We start from the raw sequence: 21,713 nt of genomic DNA on the forward strand, positions 1-21,713 counted from the left end.
AAGAACTTGCAGACGGTGTTGGGCTTTTTGGGTCGTCTCAGGTAATATTCGACATAGAAGGCAACGCAGGTCCCAAGTTTTTGTTCCTCTAATTTCATGGCCAACAGCACATCTCTTGAATCGCCCCAATACTTAGAAAGTTTCTTGTAAATGGCCTTGTCAAGATTTTTTAATGTTGTTGGATCAAAATCGATATTATGGACTGTGATCCACGTTCTGTCAAACAGACGCATAGTGATGGCCTCGTGGTCTTCAGTGTTACAGGTCAGTTTTGTTTTCCTGAATATCCGCGAAACCAGCGCCTCCACGAATACCTGAACTGACCTTTTCTTTAGTTCTTCCTGTGCTGTTGCACCTGGCCAAGGTTCAGAAAGTTCATCAGCTGAACACACCCCCTCTGTCTGTGATGGTTCTGCTCTATCCATGGAGATTGCTTCCCGAACCTCCTTTCCACACATGAAGATGTTGGAGACGGCTTTGCCCACAGAAGAGAACTTGCAGCCTGTGTTGGGCTTTTTGAGTTCATCATTCAAATGATGAGGTTTCTGTTTATCCATTGCTAATGTCATTGTAGTCTAACTCTCTGTAAGGATCTCAGGTAAAGGTCTGTGATTATCACTCTAAACTCAGGCACTGGGGTACTATGACAAGTGTCTGTGAAAGACATCAACGGCGATCACGTGACGTCACAGAGGTGACGCACAGATGTTCTAGAACACAGAGGTGACGCACAGAGGTTCTAGAACGCAAACAGCGGACTCAGCGACATCAAAGGCGATCACGTGACATAACAGAATCCCGAGACAGAACGCAAACAACGGACGCAGCGCATCGTTCTATTTCAAGCCTTTGTGACATCACGTGAACGACACGTGATGCACGTCCGTTGTTTGCGTACAAAACGTTTAAAATAAAACGTGTAATTTTCCTGATTATGCTTACATACTTTTACTGAAGTTTTGTTTTAAATTTTTACAATATTTCTACATGTTTACATCAGTGGGAATGCAGTATATAAGCACTGAACTATAGGGGCAGCATAGTGTCTCACGGCATCCAATCTACCGAGAAAGAAGAAGAAGAAGAAGACGAAGAAGAAGAATAATCAATTATCACGAAGAAGAAGCCTGTCAATCCTCGTGAAGCGGGAATTTGTAGCCCACTATCATGGACTGGTAAATTACATTTCACTGGGTTTTGAACATGAATCATCTTATACACATGTTGTTATATTTTTAATTATTCCCGTCGAACCGTTAGCTTGTTATTTAGCCTGCTATTGCGGCTACTTTACTGTGTTAGCTGGTGGCTAACTAAACCGTTCATAATCCATGCTGATGCTAATCAGGATAAATGCTGGTTTGTGTACTATTGACATGTTTTAACCATCGCTAAACACGTGGTTCTCGGTCAGTTATTGGAGATAATATATATGTATGATCTGTTATTGATTACACAAAGTTTAAATTATCACCGCTGAATGAACTAACAACAAACAGCTGTTTATTGTCGTTAGTACAGTTGGTATTACTGTCTATCAGGGAGTGCTTTCAGCTGTTAATGAATAGTTAGTTAACTAGTTAGTTACGTTATGTATTCGTACTTAAGTGCATTTACTATTGTACAATACAATTTGAGGTACTTGTACTTCCATTTTCTGCTACTGTATACTTCTAACGTTACTCCACTACTCTTCAGAGGGAAATGTCGTAGTTTGTTACACAGATTATTCATTCAAAAATACAAATTAACAAATATATTATGATGTATTATTATAGTTTAAGATACTCAGCAGTATTCTTTAAAAGTAGCTCCACGGTTAGTGATGAACACATTACTGCATTCATATTTAAAATCTATCAAGATATTGTTTATGATTTAGAAATGAGCCTTTCTGCATAATGACTATAGGTATTCTTAGATACTTTTCACTGAAGTAGAATTTACTTGTAACAGAGTTACTCTACTACTTCTACTAAAGTACGTCTTCCAGCTGGTCGAACACATACGAGACTGCTAGAAACGTACAAAAGTACAGTTTCAGTGGTGAAACATTTGTCTCACATCAACAGAACTTCTTACGTTTCATTACAAGCAAAGAACTTCTTCTGCTTCAAGCTCAATACGTAAACGCTGCCACAATAAAGGGTTCTTTGACTAAAACACTCGAGTCCTTTACGGTCTTCCATCTGACCAAAATTAAACAAGAATTTAGAATCTGGCTTTATGCAATGTTCAAATATCTCTTTTAGAATTGTATGCAAATTAGACTACATGCATACATACACTACATGCACTGTTGCAAACAATATTACATGCAAATGTTGCACAAATATAACATCAAAACATTCAAAAATGGTAAAAAAAAAAGATTCCAAGATGTATCTTCTTCTGGAACCTGAATGTTTGTGTAGAATTTAAACAAAGGAGATCCAGCGTGACACTGCGTATCCAGATACTTACGGTTTTGCTTCAGTAGGCAGGTATGTGAGCGTCAACGCGTTGCTGAATAGTTCCCACGTCTCTGTGCTGCAGATTGAATGCATGTGGGCAGCATCCCAGGAGAGAGTAGGTTCAGTTCCTCATCCCGTTCGTTTGTCCAAACGTGCCGTCAGAGCAGCGCTGTTCGCTTCACTTTCATTTAAGCGTGCGGATCATCAGCATGTCATTTTCCATCATGTGTGTTGTTTTGACTGACGTACTGCAGAGCTGCAGTTGAGGACGTGTCACAGGGATCAGAAACCCCGTTCAGGTGTTTGCACGCCACAGTACATTTCTATCCGAGTGCTCCTGGTCCTGATGTAAGACATTTAAGGGATGCAGGAAATGAGCAGGAACTCCAGTGAGGCAGGAACTGTCCTTCGAGCGGCCTGTTTCTGTGGTTTCTTTATTTTTTCATGGCTCCCGCTTGCTTGTTGTTAAACATTCAATCTGAAGAAAAAAATGCTTTTAAACTCTTCTTCTTCTACTACTTTATTCATGCAGCGCCTTAATAACTTTTCAAGGACTGCATGTCTTTGCACGGTACATCAACCTTTAGACATTTAAACACTACAAATGTGTCAATGAGACAAGTCCAATCAGGCAGTTAAACAAAAGCACAATTCATCAAAATAAGATACAAAAAGAAAACAAAGAAGACATTCATAACTCAGTACATAAATACTAGTGAAATGGAAAACTGTCGCAGGAAAAACTTGACAGAACTGAAGTTAAATCCGGCCACTTTGATTGATGCAACCCGTCTAGACTCTCAATTTAAAGAAAGGACCTTTAACAGGAGAATTATTATCATTGTTATTATTTCTTTCTTTACTAAATTAGTTCACATCTGCTGCAGCGGCTGTGCATTGATTCCTCCCCATGTCTCTGTGAAAGCATGTCAACTTCTAACTTTATGGGTTTGTGAATGTCGAGAGATCCGTCTCTCTTCCTGTTTGTTCACAACATGACGAACCAGAACACATTCGATGAGTTTGACCCTTTAATCAAACAACCTGCAGACGCTGAGCACGTGTTTCTCCGGCAGCCTCACCAGTCTGCTGTGACCTACAAGTGGAATAAATTTAGACCGTCATGACGGCAGGACCTGTTTAATCTTAAAATGTTCGACATCCGTTCTGGAAAGGATGGTGTGACTGAAATGTTTTAATCGATAGTCTATTTTAGAAAGAACTTCCTGTCTCCGTACCAAGTGCGTCATTTTAATTTCAACTTTAGGAGAGACAAGCCAGCGGTCTATAAGAGAGTTTTGTTCTGAAACTTCATAAAACTGAGATAATATTCATGTCAGAATCATGCTTTCAACAATTCTGTGCCACATCTGGAGCTTGGCACAGGAAATAATTAAATACCTTTCTGTCATGTGGAGTATTTACCTAATTTTATTTTATTAATCAATTCATTTTTGACTCTCACTTCTTCTTAAATGCAGCTGTACTTAAGCTAGAAACGTAACGTGTTAGAAACTTGTATCTTCTTCCAAGCTGTCCGGGTAACGAGAGAGGTTACCAGCCTGAGCATGAAGAACATCTGGAACCAGCGATGAGCGTCTACGGAGCAGAGACGGATATCTGTCTGACCCCGGCTGGAGCTGGCCGACAATGTTATCGCCACATATACACTAACCCATGTAAGCACACATGTACACATTTGTGTTTACAACACATCATCATCTTCTCCTCTAAACCCCCCCAAACCCTTTTCAGTCAAACATTAAAATGAATGAGATTATCGAATCACCTTCTTGCTTTTATCTGTGAAAATGTCTCAATTAATATTACGGACAGAAGTTAATGTTAATCCAGGAAGTGTGATACAATGTGTTATTGTATTTCTTTTGTTTTACATGTCGGATGACAGTTAATTACATTGAATGTCAATTTAAATCAGATAAAATATATCGTTTTGCAGATATTTTATATACACTATATACGTCGATATTACTTTCCTCCACATTGCCAAGACTTACATGCTTTCTGTAATTCAGCCCTGACATATTTGCACTCATTTAATGTTATAATGAGGCTCTATGTAATCAACCACGCGTGGATATTCCAGTGTTAAAGAGTTTACACAGATCGCACAAACACACGTGATCATCCAGAGGTTTACAGCTGCACAGCTGCACAGCTGCATGCTGCCTCTGGATTGGTCGACTCTCCAGGTGAAGTAGCCGAGTCCATTCTCTGCAGTCCCCAATCAACCTGAAGGACTTTTAATCAATATGCTATGAAGTCCTATAACTCAGGTCCTGCTGTCCGGTTGCAAGCAGAAAAAACAGATCGACTGAAAATCAATGGAGTCACAGTTTCCCAACACAGCCAAGGAGACAGCGTTGGAAAATATCAGGAAGCAGGACGAGGGAGACGAGTGGAGGGATGCTGGAGCAGAAAGAGAGGGTGGAAGTAAGAGAGATGAGACATTAAGACAACAGAGAGCAAGACAATTCACTCAGGGAAAACATCCAAAACACACATTTACGTGTTTGTTTTACTACTTTGTCTTTTTGCGTCTGAAGATTTTTTTCACCAAAAGTCAGCATCACATAATGCCTGATTTGCACATTTAAACATAATATTTTCAGTAAATGTGTAATACAAAAAAATATTGTCTTCATGTAAATAATCAACTCGGTAAGTTTCATGGTGATATCTATTCCTTTTTCTTTTTACCCTGTTCACCTGTAGAGTCTCTACATGTCTGGAACTAAAGGTCTCTTTAAAGGACGGTTCCTCTCAATCAGTTTGTTCTCAGACTCTGATCCAGAAATCTCCACTTTTACATCCACCAAACTTTACACTTGCACTTCTCTCTGTACTCTGAAGGTTCTGAAGGAGGAGGTGTGTGTGGATGTCCTGAAGGCGTACGTCTCCCTCCTGATCTGGGATCGACAGACCGATCTGGTGGCGAGCTACGTGAGCCAGCTGCCCGCCGAGCTCGCCACCGTCCAGTACGCCGCTTTCCTGGAGACGGTCAGCCAGCCGGAGATGCGTCCCCGCTGCCTGCAGCTCGCCAGCGACGCCGGTGAGACGCGGAAAACAACCCAAAAACACAACTGACGGCGGTTTGATGAGTGAATACTAAACCTGCTGTCTGTGTAGGTCTGGATGTTGCTGCGATAACCAAGCTGGTAGTGGAGACTGTGAGAGAGACAAATGAAACTGAGTTTACACACCACAACCAGACGCTGGAGATGGGAACCACAAAGGTACAGACTGATAACCAAACTATAGTGTTCCTACTTTTCACAATAAAAGCCCTAGACGTATGCAAAGTATTTTCAGACGAGTATTTTGAAAAACAGCCTTGAAATGCATGATTGAGACAAGATTTAACTGATAAACTGTTCAATGTACAGTTTGTTGCAAATGTGGAAGTGTGGAAGTTACTGTGATGCTGTGCTCTGATAGGAGGACCTAAGAAAGATCGATGTCATCGATTGGCTGCTGTTTGACCCCGCCCATCGAGCCGAGTCCCTGAAACAGTCCAATGCCATCATGAGGAAGTTTCTGGGTAATTCTTATTCATTTATTCATCTCGACTGCCTCCGTGTCCGAGGACCGCGGTGCATGGCTTCAGAGGACCGCGGTGCATGGCTTCAGAGGACCGCGGTGCATGGCCTCGTGTCAGAGGACCGCGGTGCATGGCTTCAGAGGACCGCGGTGCATGGCTTCGTGTCAGAGGACCGCGGTGCATGGCCTCGTGTCAGAGTACCGCGGTGCATGGCTTCAGAGGACCGCGGTGCATGGCTTCGTGTCAGAGGACCGCGGTGCATGGCCTCGTGTCAGAGTACCGCGGTGCATGGCTTCAGAGGACCGCGGTGCATGGCTTCGTGTCAGAGGACCGCGGTGCATGGCCTCGTGTCAGAGGACCGCGGTGCATGGCTTCAGAGGACCGCGGTGCATGGCCTCGTGTCAGAGGACCGCGGTGCATGGCTTCAGAGGACCGCGGTGCATGGCCTCGTGTCAGAGGACCGCGGTGCATGGCTTCAGAGGACCGCGGTGCATGGCTTCGTGTCAGAGGACCGCGGTGCATGGCCTCGTGTCAGAGTACCGCGGTGCATGGCTTCAGAGGACCGCGGTGCATGGCTTCGTGTCAGAGGACCGCGGTGCATGGCCTCGTGTCAGAGGACCGCGGTGCATGGCTTCAGAGGACCGCGGTGCATGGCCTCGTGTCAGAGGACCGCGGTGCATGGCTTCAGAGGACCGCGGTGCATGGCCTCGTGTCAGAGGACCGCGGTGCATGGCCTCGTGTCAGAGGACCGCGGTGCATGGCTTCAGAGGACCGCGGTGCATGGCCTCGTGTCAGAGGACCGCGGTGCATGGCCTCGTGTCAGAGGACCGCGGTGCATGGCCTCGTGTCAGAGGACCGCGGTGCATGGCCTCGTGTCAGAGTACCGCGGTGCATGGCCTCGTGTCAGAGGACCGCGGTGCATGGCCTCGTGTCAGAGGACCGCGGTGCATGGCCTCGTGTCAGAGGACCGCGGTGCATGGCCTCGTGTCAGAGGACCGCGGTGCATCGCTTCTATCTGACCGTCTCTCTCTCAGCCCTGCAGAAACATGACGCAGCCAAGGTGGTCTTCTCTAAAGTTCCGGAGGATTCTATGAGGGAGATTTACTGCCAGTGGTCGGGGGTCGGTCAGACCACGGCTCTACCTGCTGAGGACGAGAACGCCATCAGAGAACACCTGTGTATCAGAGCCTACCTGGTCTGTCACCTGTTTCTCATCAATGAGGTTTATTCATCTGGATGTGTCTTTATTTTTATTTTGTAATTATTTTACAGGAAGCCCACGAGGCGTTCACTGACTGGTTCAGCCACAGCAGCTCGGCCCCCCAGAAGCCAGTGCCGGCCTCCGAGGCCAAATTCACAGAGAGAGTAGCCAATGAGATGAGAGAGAAGGAGTACCAGGTACACGCACGCACGCACACACACACACACACGCACACACACGCTCACACACACTGTAAAACTACTTCTTATGTGTGCGTTAGGCCGCTCTGTCTGCCTGGTCGTGCCGTCTGGACGTTTTAACTGAAGATGTGAAAGAAAGAATCTACAACGTGCTGCTGTTCGTAGACGGAGGCTGGATGATCGACAACAGACAGGTAAGTGTTTACGACGCCACGCGTGAGAACCAAACGTTCTCTCTCAGGGAACCAGAAACTAAACCTGTGTTTCAACCAAAGGAACCAGAAACTAAATTTAGTTTCTGTACGATATCGACAGCTGCTTAAAAAGGCCCTTTATGTTCCTGGTTTAGCGCCTGTGGTTCCACAGTTCCTGGGTCTAAAATTTCAAGGAATAGTTTGCCATTTTGGGAATATCGCTTGTTCCCTTCATGGCGGAGAGTTCTCTGTATCTATGCATTCAATATAAAGCTGCAGTCGCAAAAGGATGCACATATGCAATCTAGACGCGGTTAAACTCGATTAGCGGGGCAGGAAATGTTAAAATCACCTCTTAATAGGCCTTAATAACATCTGAAATCATGGGATTTATTTTGTCTAATTGACTTATAGAAGCAATAAGTTGCGATTGTTTGCACGTTTGTTTGGTTCGTAAATTGTTTGTTTTGTGTTTTTCAGGACTCTGAGCCGGATTCCGAGCGCAGCCACCAGATGGCGGCGCTGCGCTCTCTGTGTCTCCCTCGCCTCAACTTCCTGCTGCTCAGCGTTCTGCAGAACTCCTCCAGAGACCAGGAGGCGCTGCGCCTCGCTGACATCATCTCATCGGACCAGCACCGCCTCTACCAGGTAGCTGGAGAGATTTGATCGGCCCTGTACGTTGAGTTATGGGAACAGTGAGTTCATGTTTCTGCCCACAAATTCAGGTTTTCTCCAAAGAGGAGCTGAGGAGGTTTCTCCAGAAGTTGAGGGAGTCGTCGCTCTCTCTTCTGGACCGAGGACTCGACCCGCTGGGCTACGAGTTACAGCCGTGTACACACACACACTGAGCAGTGTTTGAATCACTGTTGTTTTTTGTTGATCTTTTTCCCTCAATAAAAGCCTGTGTTTTCCTGCAATGGTTTTGTGTAAATTGAATTTGAAGGTCTTAATGATTCTGGTGCTATAGAGCTGTGAATGATCTAAACGCCAGAGCAAACAGTTCAATGTTGTTGGTGTTTTGTGGCTTCCATCTAATTAAATTGTGAGGACTACAGAGTTGTTTACGGATGATAAATGGACATGGGTTCATGATAAGAGCACAGAGAGCCTTTAATGTAATGCCACGGTATTCGGGCTACTGAAAAATGACGAGAGTTAAGTCATAAATATTACAGTAAGAAGTTAGATTTTAAGAGTATATTTGTCAAGGAAAAAAAGTAATTTTGTGAATGAAGTCAGAATTGTTAGGGGGGAAACCATCACAATATATCGAGAAGAAATTACATATTTTGAGTCTTAACATTTAGGCTTTTCACAGCAGGAAAAGCATTATTGATCACTTTTAAAATCCCTGTTTTCAAATTACCTGAGTTACATGCTGGCTTCTGCTATGACAATACATTAAAAGAGCAATTACAGTACCTCGAATGAATACAATATACACGATATAATAAGGTAATGTATATCATGTAATTGTAATAGGCACACACTACATGAAGTGTATACATATTAAACATGGATGTATCTTATGATATGGCGTGTAATAAATAAAAACAATGGAAATATTACTATTACTGCAAATTTATTCATATTAAGGTATTATTATGAGGACATCTGTCAACTTCTATCACAGTAGAAGTGATCAGATGTCCTAATAATAATAAAACTTCTACTATCACAGTAGAAGTTCACATGTCCTAATAATAATAAAACTTCTATCACAGTAGAAGTTCACATGTCCTAATAATAATAAAACGTCTACTATCACAGTAGAAGTTCACATGTCCTAATAATAATAAAACTTCTATCACAGTAGAAGTTCACATGTCCTAATAATAATAAAACTTCTACTATCACAGTAGAAGTTCACATGTCCTAATAATAATAAAACTTCTATCACAGTAGAAGTTCACATGTCCTAATAATAATAAAACTTCTACTATCACAGTAGAAGTTCACATGTCCTAATAATAATAAAACTTCTACTATCACAGTAGAAGTTATCAGATGTCCTAATAAGGAAGTTGGACCTCTGTGAAGGGGAGTGATGCCCAGATTAATTACAGGCTCTTCACTTGGTCCAGTTCAGATTTGTTTTTTTTGATATCCGCGAAACCAGCTCCTCCACGAATACCTGAACTAATCTGCGTTCTTTAGTTCTTCCAGTGGCGTTGCACCTGGCCAAGGTGGAGTATATGCGGCCCAATATACTGAGTCAGATATTGAATGAGAATCTGCGTTCTTCAGTTCTTCCTGTGCCGTTGCACCTGGCCCAGGTTCAGAAAGTTCGTCCTCATATGCTGATTCATTTGTTGAATCAGAATCTGCATTCTTTAGTTCTTCCTGTGCCGTTGCATCTGGCCCAGGTTCAGAAAGTTCATCAGCTGAGCACACCCCGTCTGTCTGTGATGTTTCTGATCTATCCATGGAGATTGTTTCCCGAACCTCCTTTCCACATATGAAGCTGTTGGAGATGGCTTTGCCCACAGACGAGAAGAACTTGCAGACGGTGTTGGGCTTTTTGGGTCGTCTCAGGTAATATTCGACATAGAAGGCAACGCAGGTCCCAAGTTTTTGTTCCTCTAATTTCATGGCCAACAGCACATCTCTTGAATCGCCCCAATACTTAGAAAGTTTCTTGTAAATGGCCTTGTCAAGATTTTTTAATGTTGTTGGATCAAAATCGATATTATGGACTGTGATCCACGTTCTGTCAAACAGACGCATAGTGATGGCCTCGTGGTCTTCAGTGTTCCAGGTCAGTTTTGTTTTCCTGAATATCCGCGAAACCAGCGCCTCCACGAATACCTGAACTGACCTTTTCTTTAGTTCTTCCTGTGCTGTTGCACCTGGCCAAGGTTCAGAAAGTTCATCAGCTGAACACACCCCCTCTGTCTGTGATGTGTCTGCTCTATCCATGGAGATTGCTTCCCGAACCTCCTTTCCACACATGAAGATGTTGGAGACGGCTTTGCCCACAGAAGAGAACTTGCAGCCTGTGTTGGGCTTTTTGAGTTCATCATTCAAATGATGAGGTTTCTGTTTATCCATTGCTAATGTCATTGTAGTCTAACTCTCTGTAAGGATCTCAGGTAAAGGTCTGTGATTATCACTCTAAACTCAGGCACTGGGGTACTATGACAAGTGTCTGTGAAAGACATCAACGGCGATCACGTGACGTCACAGAGGTGACGCACAGATGTTCTAGAACACAGAGGTGACGCACAGAGGTTCTAGAACGCAAACAGCGGACTCAGCGACATCAAAGGCGATCACGTGACATAACAGAATCCCGAGACAGAACGCAAACAACGGACGCAGCGCATCGTTCTATTTCAAGCCTTTGTGACATCACGTGAACGACACGTGATGCACGTCCGTTGTTTGCGTACAAAACGTTTAAAATAAAACGTGTAATTTTCCTGATTATGCTTACATACTTTTACTGAAGTTTTGTTTTAAATTTTTACAATATTTCTACATGTTTACATCAGTGGGAATGCAGTATATAAGCACTGAACTATAGGGGCAGCATAGTGTCTCACGGCATCCAATCTACCGAGAAAGAAGAAGAAGAAGAAGACGAAGAAGAAGAATAATCAATTATCACGAAGAAGAAGCCTGTCAATCCTCGTGAAGCGGGAATTTGTAGCCCACTATCATGGACTGGTAAATTACATTTCACTGGGTTTTGAACATGAATCATCTTATACACATGTTGTTATATTTTTAATTATTCCCGTCGAACCGTTAGCTTGTTATTTAGCCTGCTATTGCGGCTACTTTACTGTGTTAGCTGGTGGCTAACTAAACCGTTCATAATCCATGCTGATGCTAATCAGGATAAATGCTGGTTTGTGTACTATTGACATGTTTTAACCATCGCTAAACACGTGGTTCTCGGTCAGTTATTGGAGATAATATATATGTATGATCTGTTATTGATTACACAAAGTTTAAATTATCACCGCTGAATGAACTAACAACAAACAGCTGTTTATTGTCGTTAGTACAGTTGGTATTACTGTCTATCAGGGAGTGCTTTCAGCTGTTAATGAATAGTTAGTTAACTAGTTAGTTACGTTATGTATTCGTACTTAAGTGCATTTACTATTGTACAATACAATTTGAGGTACTTGTACTTCCATTTTCTGCTACTGTATACTTCTAACGTTACTCCACTACTCTTCAGAGGGAAATGTCGTAGTTTGTTACACAGATTATTCATTCAAAAATACAAATTAACAAATATATTATGATGTATTATTATAGTTTAAGATACTCAGCAGTATTCTTTAAAAGTAGCTCCACGGTTAGTGATGAACACATTACTGCATTCATATTTAAAATCTATCAAGATATTGTTTATGATTTAGAAATGAGCCTTTCTGCATAATGACTATAGGTATTCTTAGATACTTTTCACTGAAGTAGAATTTACTTGTAACAGAGTTACTCTACTACTTCTACTAAAGTACGTCTTCCAGCTGGTCGAACACATACGAGACTGCTAGAAACGTACAAAAGTACAGTTTCAGTGGTGAAACATTTGTCTCACATCAACAGAACTTCTTACGTTTCATTACAAGCAAAGAACTTCTTCTGCTTCAAGCTCAATACGTAAACGCTGCCACAATAAAGGGTTCTTTGACTAAAACACTCGAGTCCTTTACGGTCTTCCATCTGACCAAAATTAAACAAGAATTTAGAATCTGGCTTTATGCAATGTTCAAATATCTCTTTTAGAATTGTATGCAAATTAGACTACATGCATACATACACTACATGCACTGTTGCAAACAATATTACATGCAAATGTTGCACAAATATAACATCAAAACATTCAAAAATGGTAAAAAAAAAAGATTCCAAGATGTATCTTCTTCTGGAACCTGAATGTTTGTGTAGAATTTAAACAAAGGAGATCCAGCGTGACACTGCGTATCCAGATACTTACGGTTTTGCTTCAGTAGGCAGGTGTGTGAGCGTCAACGCGTTGCTGAATAGTTCCCACGTCTCTGTGCTGCAGATTGAATGCATGTGGGCAGCATCCCAGGAGAGAGTAGGTTCAGTTCCTCATCCCGTTCGTTTGTCCAAACGTGCCGTCAGAGCAGCGCTGTTCGCTTCACTTTCATTTAAGCGTGCGGATCATCAGCATGTCATTTTCCATCATGTGTGTTGTTTTGACTGACGTACTGCAGAGCTGCAGTTGAGGACGTGTCACAGGGATCAGAAACCCCGTTCAGGTGTTTGCACGCCACAGTACATTTCTATCCGAGTGCTCCTGGTCCTGATGTAAGACATTTAAGGGATGCAGGAAATGAGCAGGAACTCCAGTGAGGCAGGAACTGTCCTTCGAGCGGCCTGTTTCTGTGGTTTCTTTATTTTTTCATGGCTCCCGCTTGCTTGTTGTTAAACATTCAATCTGAAGAAAAAAATGCTTTTAAACTCTTCTTCTTCTACTACTTTATTCATGCAGCGCCTTAATAACTTTTCAAGGACTGCATGTCTTTGCACGGTACATCAACCTTTAGACATTTAAACACTACAAATGTGTCAATTAGACAAGTCCAATCAGGCAGTTAAACAAAAGCACAATTCATCAAAATAAGATACAAAAAGAAAACAAAGAAGACATTCATAACTCAGTACATAAATACTAGTGAAATGGAAAACTGTCGCAGGAAAAACTTGACAGAACTGAAGTTAAATCCGGCCACTTTGATTGATGCAACCCGTCTAGACTCTCAATTTAAAGAAAGGACCTTTAACAGGAGAATTATTATCATTGTTATTATTTCTTTCTTTACTAAATTAGTTCACATCTGCTGCAGCGGCTGTGCATTGATTCCTCCCCATGTCTCTGTGAAAGCATGTCAACTTCTAACTTTATGGGTTTGTGAATGTCGAGAGATCCGTCTCTCTTCCTGTTTGTTCACAACATGACGAACCAGAACACATTCGATGAGTTTGACCCTTTAATCAAACAACCTGCAGACGCTGAGCACGTGTTTCTCCGGCAGCCTCACCAGTCTGCTGTGACCTACAAGTGGAATAAATTTAGACCGTCATGACGGCAGGACCTGTTTAATCTTAAAATGTTCGACATCCGTTCTGGAAAGGATGGTGTGACTGAAATGTTTTAATCGATAGTCTATTTTAGAAAGAACTTCCTGTCTCCGTACCAAGTGCGTCATTTTAATTTCAACTTTAGGAGAGACAAGCCAGCGGTCTATAAGAGAGTTTTGTTCTGAAACTTCATAAAACTGAGATAATATTCATGTCAGAATCATGCTTTCAACAATTCTGTGCCACATCTGGAGCTTGGCACAGGAAATAATTAAATACCTTTCTGTCATGTGGAGTATTTACCTAATTTTATTTTATTAATCAATTCATTTTTGACTCTCACTTCTTCTTAAATGCAGCTGTACTTAAGCTAGAAACGTAACGTGTTAGAAACTTGTATCTTCTTCCAAGCTGTCCGGGTAACGAGAGAGGTTACCAGCCTGAGCATGAAGAACATCTGGAACCAGCGATGAGCGTCGGAGCAGAGACGGATATCTGTCTGACCCCGGCTGGAGCTGGCCGACAATGTTATCGCCACATATACACTAACCCATGTAAGCACACATGTACACATCATCATCTTCTCCTCTAAACCCCCCCAAACCCTTTTCAGTCAAACATTAAAATGAATGAGATTATCGAATCACCTTCTTGCTTTTATCTGTGAAAATGTCTCAATTAATATTACGGACAGAAGTTAATGTTAATCCAGGAAGTGTGATACAATGTGTTATTGTATTTCTTTTGTTTTACATGTCGGATGACAGTTAATTACATTGAATGTCAATTTAAATCAGATAAAATATATCGTTTTGCAGATATTTTATATACACTATATACGTCGATATTACTTTCCTCCACATTGCCAAGACTTACATGCTTTCTGTAATTCAGCCCTGACATATTTGCACTCATTTAATGTTATAATGAGGCTCTATGTAATCAACCACGCGTGGATATTCCAGTGTTAAAGAGTTTACACAGATCGCACAAACACACGTGATCATCCAGAGGTTTACAGCTGCACAGCTGCACAGCTGCATGCTGCCTCTGGATTGGTCGACTCTCCAGGTGAAGTAGCCGAGTCCATTCTCTGCAGTCCCCAATCAACCTGAAGGACTTTTAATCAATATGCTATGAAGTCCTATAACTCAGGTCCTGCTGTCCGGTTGCAAGCAGAAAAAACAGATCGACTGAAAATCAATGGAGTCACAGTTTCCCAACACAGCCAAGGAGACAGCGTTGGAAAATATCAGGAAGCAGGACGAGGGAGACGAGTGGAGGGATGCTGGAGCAGAAAGAGAGGGTGGAAGTAAGAGAGATGAGACATTAAGACAACAGAGAGCAAGACAATTCACTCAGGGAAAACATCCAAAACACACATTTACGTGTTTGTTTTACTACTTTGTCTTTTTGCGTCTGAAGATTTTTTTCACCAAAAGTCAGCATCACATAATGCCTGATTTGCACATTTAAACATAATATTTTCAGTAAATGTGTAATACAAAAAAATATTGTCTTCATGTAAATAATCAACTCGGTAAGTTTCATGGTGATATCTATTCCTTTTTCTTTTTACCCTGTTCACCTGTAGAGTCTCTACATGTCTGGAACTAAAGGTCTCTTTAAAGGACGGTTCCTCTCAATCAGTTTGTTCTCAGACTCTGATCCAGAAATCTCCACTTTTACATCCACCAAACTTTACACTTGCACTTCTCTCTGTACTCTGAAGGTTCTGAAGGAGGAGGTGTGTGTGGATGTCCTGAAGGCGTACGTCTCCCTCCTGATCTGGGATCGACAGACCGATCTGGTGGCGAGCTACGTGAGCCAGCTGCCCGCCGAGCTCGCCACCGTCCAGTACGCCGCTTTCCTGGAGACGGTCAGCCAGCCGGAGATGCGTCCCCGCTGCCTGCAGCTCGCCAGCGACGCCGGTGAGACGCGGAAAACAACCCAAAAACACAACTGACGGCGGTTTGATGAGTGAATACTAAACCTGCTGTCTGTGTAGGTCTGGATGTTGCTGCGATAACCAAGCTGGTAGTGGAGACTGTGAGAGAGACAAATGAAACTGAGTTTACACACCACAACCAGACGCTGGAGATGGGAACCACAAAGGTACAGACTGATAACCAAACTATAGTGTTCCTACTTTTCACAATAAAAGCCCTAGACGTATGCAAAGTATTTTCAGACGAGTATTTTGAAAAACAGCCTTGAAATGCATGATTGAGACAAGATTTAACTGATAAACTGTTCAATGTACAGTTTGTTGCAAATGTGGAAGTGTGGAAGTTACTGTGATGCTGTGCTCTGATAGGAGGACCTAAGAAAGATCGATGTCATCGATTGGCTGCTGTTTGACCCCGCCCATCGAGCCGAGTCCCTGAAACAGTCCAATGCCATCATGAGGAAGTTTCTGGGTAATTCTTATTCATTTATTCATCTTGACTGCCTCCGTGTCCGAGGACCGCGGTGCATGGCTTCAGAGGACCGCGGTGCATGGCTTCAGAGGACCGCGGTGCATGGCCTCGTGTCAGAGGACCGCGGTGCATGGCTTCAGAGGACCGCGGTGCATGGCTTCGTGTCAGAGGACCGCGGTGCATGGCCTCGTGTCAGAGTACCGCGGTGCATGGCTTCAGAGGACCGCGGTGCATGGCTTCGTGTCAGAGGACCGCGGTGCATGGCCTCGTGTCAGAGTACCGCGGTGCATGGCTTCAGAGGACCGCGGTGCATGGCTTCGTGTCAGAGGACCGCGGTGCATGGCCTCGTGTCAGAGGACCGCGGTGCATGGCTTCAGAGGACCGCGGTGCATGGCCTCGTGTCAGAGGACCGCGGTGCATGGCTTCAGAGGACCGCGGTGCATGGCCTCGTGTCAGAGGACCGCGGTGCATGGCTTCAGAGGACCGCGGTGCATGGCTTCGTGTCAGAGGACCGCGGTGCATGGCCTCGTGTCAGAGTACCGCGGTGCATGGCTTCAGAGGACCGCGGTGCATGGCTTCGTGTCAGAGGACCGCGGTGCATGGCCTCGTGTCAGAGGACCGCGGTGCATGGCTTCAGAGGACCGCGGTGCATGGCCTCGTGTCAGAGGACCGCGGTGCATGGCTTCAGAGGACCGCGGTGCATGGCCTCGTGTCAGAGGACCGCGGTGCATGGCCTCGTGTCAGAGGACCGCGGTGCATGGCTTCAGAGGACCGCGGTGCATGGCCTCGTGTCAGAGGACCGCGGTGCATGGCCTCGTGTCAGAGGACCGCGGTGCATGGCCTCGTGTCAGAGGACCGCGGTGCATGGCCTCGTGTCAGAGGACCGCGGTGCATGGCCTCGTGTCAGAGTACCGCGGTGCATGGCCTCGTGTCAGAGGACCGCGGTGCATGGCCTCGTGTCAGAGGACCGCGGTGCATGGCCTCGTGTCAGAGGACCGCGGTGCATGGCCTCGTGTCAGAGGACCGCGGTGCATCGCTTCTATCTGACCGTCTCTCTCTCAGCCCTGCAGAAACATGACGCAGCCAAGGTGGTCTTCTCTAAAGTTCCGGAGGATTCTATGAGGGAGATTTACTGCCAGTGGTCGGGGGTCGGTCAGACCACGGCTCTACCTGCTGAGGACGAGAACGCCATCAGAGAACACCTGTGTATCAGAGCCTACCTGGTCTGTCACCTGTTTCTCATCAATGAGGTTTATTCATCTGGATGTGTCTTTATTTTTATTTTGTAATTATTTTACAGGAAGCCCACGAGGCGTTCACTGACTGGTTCAGCCACAGCAGCTCGGCCCCCCAGAAGCCAGTGCCGGCCTCCGAGGCCAAATTCACAGAGAGAGTAGCCAATGAGATGAGAGAGAAGGAGTACCAGGTACACGCACGCACGCACACACACACACACACGCACACACACGCTCACACACACTGTAAAACTACTTCTTATGTGTGCGTTAGGCCGCTCTGTCTGCCTGGTCGTGCCGTCTGGACGTTTTAACTGAAGATGTGAAAGAAAGAATCTACAACGTGCTGCTGTTCGTAGACGGAGGCTGGATGATCGACAACAGACAGGTAAGTGTTTACGACGCCACGCGTGAGAACCAAACGTTCTCTCTCAGGGAACCAGAAACTAAACCTGTGTTTCAACCAAAGGAACCAGAAACTAAATTTAGTTTCTGTACGATATCGACAGCTGCTTAAAAAGGCCCTTTATGTTCCTGGTTTAGCGCCTGTGGTTCCACAGTTCCTGGGTCTAAAATTTCAAGGAATAGTTTGCCATTTTGGGAATATCGCTTGTTCCCTTCATGGCGGAGAGTTCTCTGTATCTATGCATTCAATATAAAGCTGCAGTCGCAAAAGGATGCACATATGCAATCTAGACGCGGTTAAACTCGATTAGCGGGGCAGGAAATGTTAAAATCACCTCTTAATAGGCCTTAATAACATCTGAAATCATGGGATTTATTTTGTCTAATTGACTTATAGAAGCAATAAGTTGCGATTGTTTGCACGTTTGTTTGGTTCGTAAATTGTTTGTTTTGTGTTTTTCAGGACTCTGAGCCGGATTCCGAGCGCAGCCACCAGATGGCGGCGCTGCGCTCTCTGTGTCTCCCTCGCCTCAACTTCCTGCTGCTCAGCGTTCTGCAGAACTCCTCCAGAGACCAGGAGGCGCTGCGCCTCGCTGACATCATCTCATCGGACCAGCACCGCCTCTACCAGGTAGCTGGAGAGATTTGATCGGCCCTGTACGTTGAGTTATGGGAACAGTGAGTTCATGTTTCTGCCCACAAATTCAGGTTTTCTCCAAAGAGGAGCTGAGGAGGTTTCTCCAGAAGTTGAGGGAGTCGTCGCTCTCTCTTCTGGACCGAGGACTCGACCCGCTGGGCTACGAGTTACAGCCGTGTACACACACACACTGAGCAGTGTTTGAATCACTGTTGTTTTTTGTTGATCTTTTTCCCTCAATAAAAGCCTGTGTTTTCCTGCAATGGTTTTGTGTAAATTGAATTTGAAGGTCTTAATGATTCTGGTGCTATAGAGCTGTGAATGATCTAAACGCCAGAGCAAACAGTTCAATGTTGTTGGTGTTTTGTGGCTTCCATCTAATTAAATTGTGAGGACTACAGAGTTGTTTACGGATGATAAATGGACATGGGTTCATGATAAGAGCACAGAGAGCCTTTAATGTAATGCCACGGTATTCGGGCTACTGAAAAATGACGAGAGTTAAGTCATAAATATTACAGTAAGAAGTTAGATTTTAAGAGTATATTTGTCAAGGAAAAAAAGTAATTTTGTGAATGAAGTCAGAATTGTTAGGGGGGAAACCATCACAATATATCGAGAAGAAATTACATATTTTGAGTCTTAACATTTAGGCTTTTCACAGCAGGAAAAGCATTATTGATCACTTTTAAAATCCCTGTTTTCAAATTACCTGAGTTACATGCTGGCTTCTGCTATGACAATACATTAAAAGAGCAATTACAGTACCTCGAATGAATACAATATACACGATATAATAAGGTAATGTATATCATGTAATTGTAATAGGCACACACTACATGAAGTGTATACATATTAAACATGGATGTATCTTATGATATGGCGTGTAATAAATAAAAACAATGGAAATATTACTATTACTGCAAATTTATTCATATTAAGGTATTATTATGAGGACATCTGTCAACTTCTATCACAGTAGAAGTGATCAGATGTCCTAATAATAATAAAACTTCTACTATCACAGTAGAAGTTCACATGTCCTAATAATAATAAAACTTCTACTATCACAGTAGAAGTTCACATGTCCTAATAATAATAAAACTTCTATCACAGTAGAAGTTCACATGTCCTAATAATAATAAAACGTCTACTATCACAGTAGAAGTTCACATGTCCTAATAATAATAAAACTTCTTCTATCACAGTAGAAGTTCACATGTCCTAATAATAATAAAACTTCTACTATCACAGTAGAAGTTCACATGTCCTAATAATAATAAAACTTCTATCACAGTAGAAGTTCACATGTCCTAATAATAATAAAACTTCTACTATCACAGTAGAAGTTCACATGTCCTAATAATAATAAAACTTCTACTATCACAGTAGAAGTTATCAGATGTCCTAATAAGGAAGTTGGACCTCTGTGAAGGGGAGTGATGCCCAGATTAATTACAGGCTCTTCACTTGGTCCAGTTCAGATTTGTTTTTTTTGATATCCGCGAAACCAGCTCCTCCACGAATACCTGAACTAATCTGCGTTCTTTAGTTCTTCCAGTGGCGTTGCACCTGGCCAAGGTGGAGTATATGCGGCCCAATATACTGAGTCAGATATTGAATGAGAATCTGCGTTCTTCAGTTCTTCCTGTGCCGTTGCACCTGGCCCAGGTTCAGAAAGTTCGTCCTCATATGCTGATTCATTTGTTGAATCAGAATCTGCATTCTTTAGTTCTTCCTGTGCCGTTGCATCTGGCCCAGGTTCAGAAAGTTCATCAGCTGAGCACACCCCGTCTGTCTGTGATGTTTCTGATCTATCCATGGAGATTGTTTCCCGAACCTCCTTTCCACATATGAAGCTGTTGGAGATGGCTTTGCCCACAGACGAGAAGAACTTGCAGACGGTGTTGGGCTTTTTGGGTCGTCTCAGGTAATATTCGACATAGAAGGCAACGCAGGTCCCAAGTTTTTGTTCCTCTAATTTCATGGCCAACAGCACATCTCTTGAATCGCCCCAATACTTAGAAAGTTTCTTGTAAATGGCCTTGTCAAGATTTTTTAATGTTGTTGGATCAAAATCGATATTATGGACTGTGATCCACGTTCTGTCAAACAGACGCATAGTGATGGCCTCGTGGTCTTCAGTGTTCCAGGTCAGTTTTGTTTTCCTGAATATCCGCGAAACCAGCGCCTCCACGAATACCTGAACTGACCTTTTCTTTAGTTCTTCCTGTGCTGTTGCACCTGGCCAAGGTTCAGAAAGTTCATCAGCTGAACACACCCCCTCTGTCTGTGATGGTTCTGCTCTATCCATGGAGATTGCTTCCCGAACCTCCTTTCCACACATGAAGATGTTGGAGACGGCTTTGCCCACAGAAGAGAACTTGCAGCCTGTGTTGGGCTTTTTGAGTTCATCATTCAAATGATGAGGTTTCTGTTTATCCATTGCTAATGTCATTGTAGTCTAACTCTCTGTAAGGATCTCAGGTAAAGGTCTGTGATTATCACTCTAAACTCAGGCACTGGGGTACTATGACAAGTGTCTGTGAAAGACATCAACGGCGATCACGTGACGTCACAGAGGTGACGCACAGATGTTCTAGAACACAGAGGTGACGCACAGAGGTTCTAGAACGCAAACAGCGGACTCAGCGACATCAAAGGCGATCACGTGACATAACAGAATCCCGAGACAGAACGCAAACAACGGACGCAGCGCATCGTTCTATTTCAAGCCTTTGTGACATCACGTGAACGACACGTGATGCACGTCCGTTGTTTGCGTACAAAACGTTTAAAATAAAACGTGTAATTTTCCTGATTATGCTTACATACTTTTACTGAAGTTTTGTTTTAAATTTTTACAATATTTCTACATGTTTACATCAGTGGGAATGCAGTATATAAGCACTGAACTATAGGGGCAGCATAGTGTCTCACGGCATCCAATCTACCGAGAAAGAAGAAGAAGAAGAAGACGAAGAAGAAGAATAATCAATTATCACGAAGAAGAAGCCTGTCAATCCTCGTGAAGCGGGAATTTGTAGCCCACTATCATGGACTGGTAAATTACATTTCACTGGGTTTTGAACATGAATCATCTTATACACATGTTGTTATATTTTTAATTATTCCCGTCGAACCGTTAGCTTGTTATTTAGCCTGCTATTGCGGCTACTTTACTGTGTTAGCTGGTGGCTAACTAAACCGTTCATAATCCATGCTGATGCTAATCAGGATAAATGCTGGTTTGTGTACTATTGACATGTTTTAACCATCGCTAAACACGTGGTTCTCGGTCAGTTATTGGAGATAATATATATGTATGATCTGTTAT

At 43.5% G+C, this 21,713-nt stretch overlaps 2 protein-coding genes across 2 annotated transcripts; both read left to right on the top strand.

Annotated features, from left to right (window-relative positions):
* Positions 1–4,880: 4,880 nt before the first annotated feature.
* On the top strand, positions 4,881–8,527 carry LOC306775548 (nuclear pore complex protein Nup107-like; the record flags this gene model as incomplete). Its single annotated transcript, XM_079266000.1, has 9 exons — positions 4,881–4,907; positions 5,328–5,526; positions 5,604–5,710; positions 5,913–6,015; positions 7,050–7,210; positions 7,288–7,413; positions 7,497–7,610; positions 8,091–8,258; positions 8,336–8,527. 9 exons carry the CDS (start codon positions 4,881–4,883, stop codon positions 8,456–8,458), a joined length of 1,128 nt encoding a protein of 375 aa, XP_079122126.1. The 3' UTR covers positions 8,459–8,527.
* A 1,556-nt stretch (positions 8,528–10,083) lies between these two features.
* LOC306775549 (nuclear pore complex protein Nup107-like) lies at positions 10,084–18,639 on the top strand (the record flags this gene model as incomplete). Its single annotated transcript, XM_079266001.1, has 10 exons — positions 10,084–10,145; positions 10,332–10,368; positions 15,412–15,610; positions 15,688–15,794; positions 15,997–16,099; positions 17,162–17,322; positions 17,400–17,525; positions 17,609–17,722; positions 18,203–18,370; positions 18,448–18,639. 10 exons carry the CDS (start codon positions 10,084–10,086, stop codon positions 18,568–18,570), a joined length of 1,200 nt encoding a protein of 399 aa, XP_079122127.1. The 3' UTR covers positions 18,571–18,639.
* Positions 18,640–21,713: the final 3,074 nt, after the last annotated feature.

Source organism: Melanostigma gelatinosum, assembly GCF_949748355.1.
Source record: "Melanostigma gelatinosum genome assembly, chromosome: 3".
Lineage (NCBI taxonomy): Eukaryota > Metazoa > Chordata > Actinopteri > Perciformes > Zoarcidae > Melanostigma > Melanostigma gelatinosum.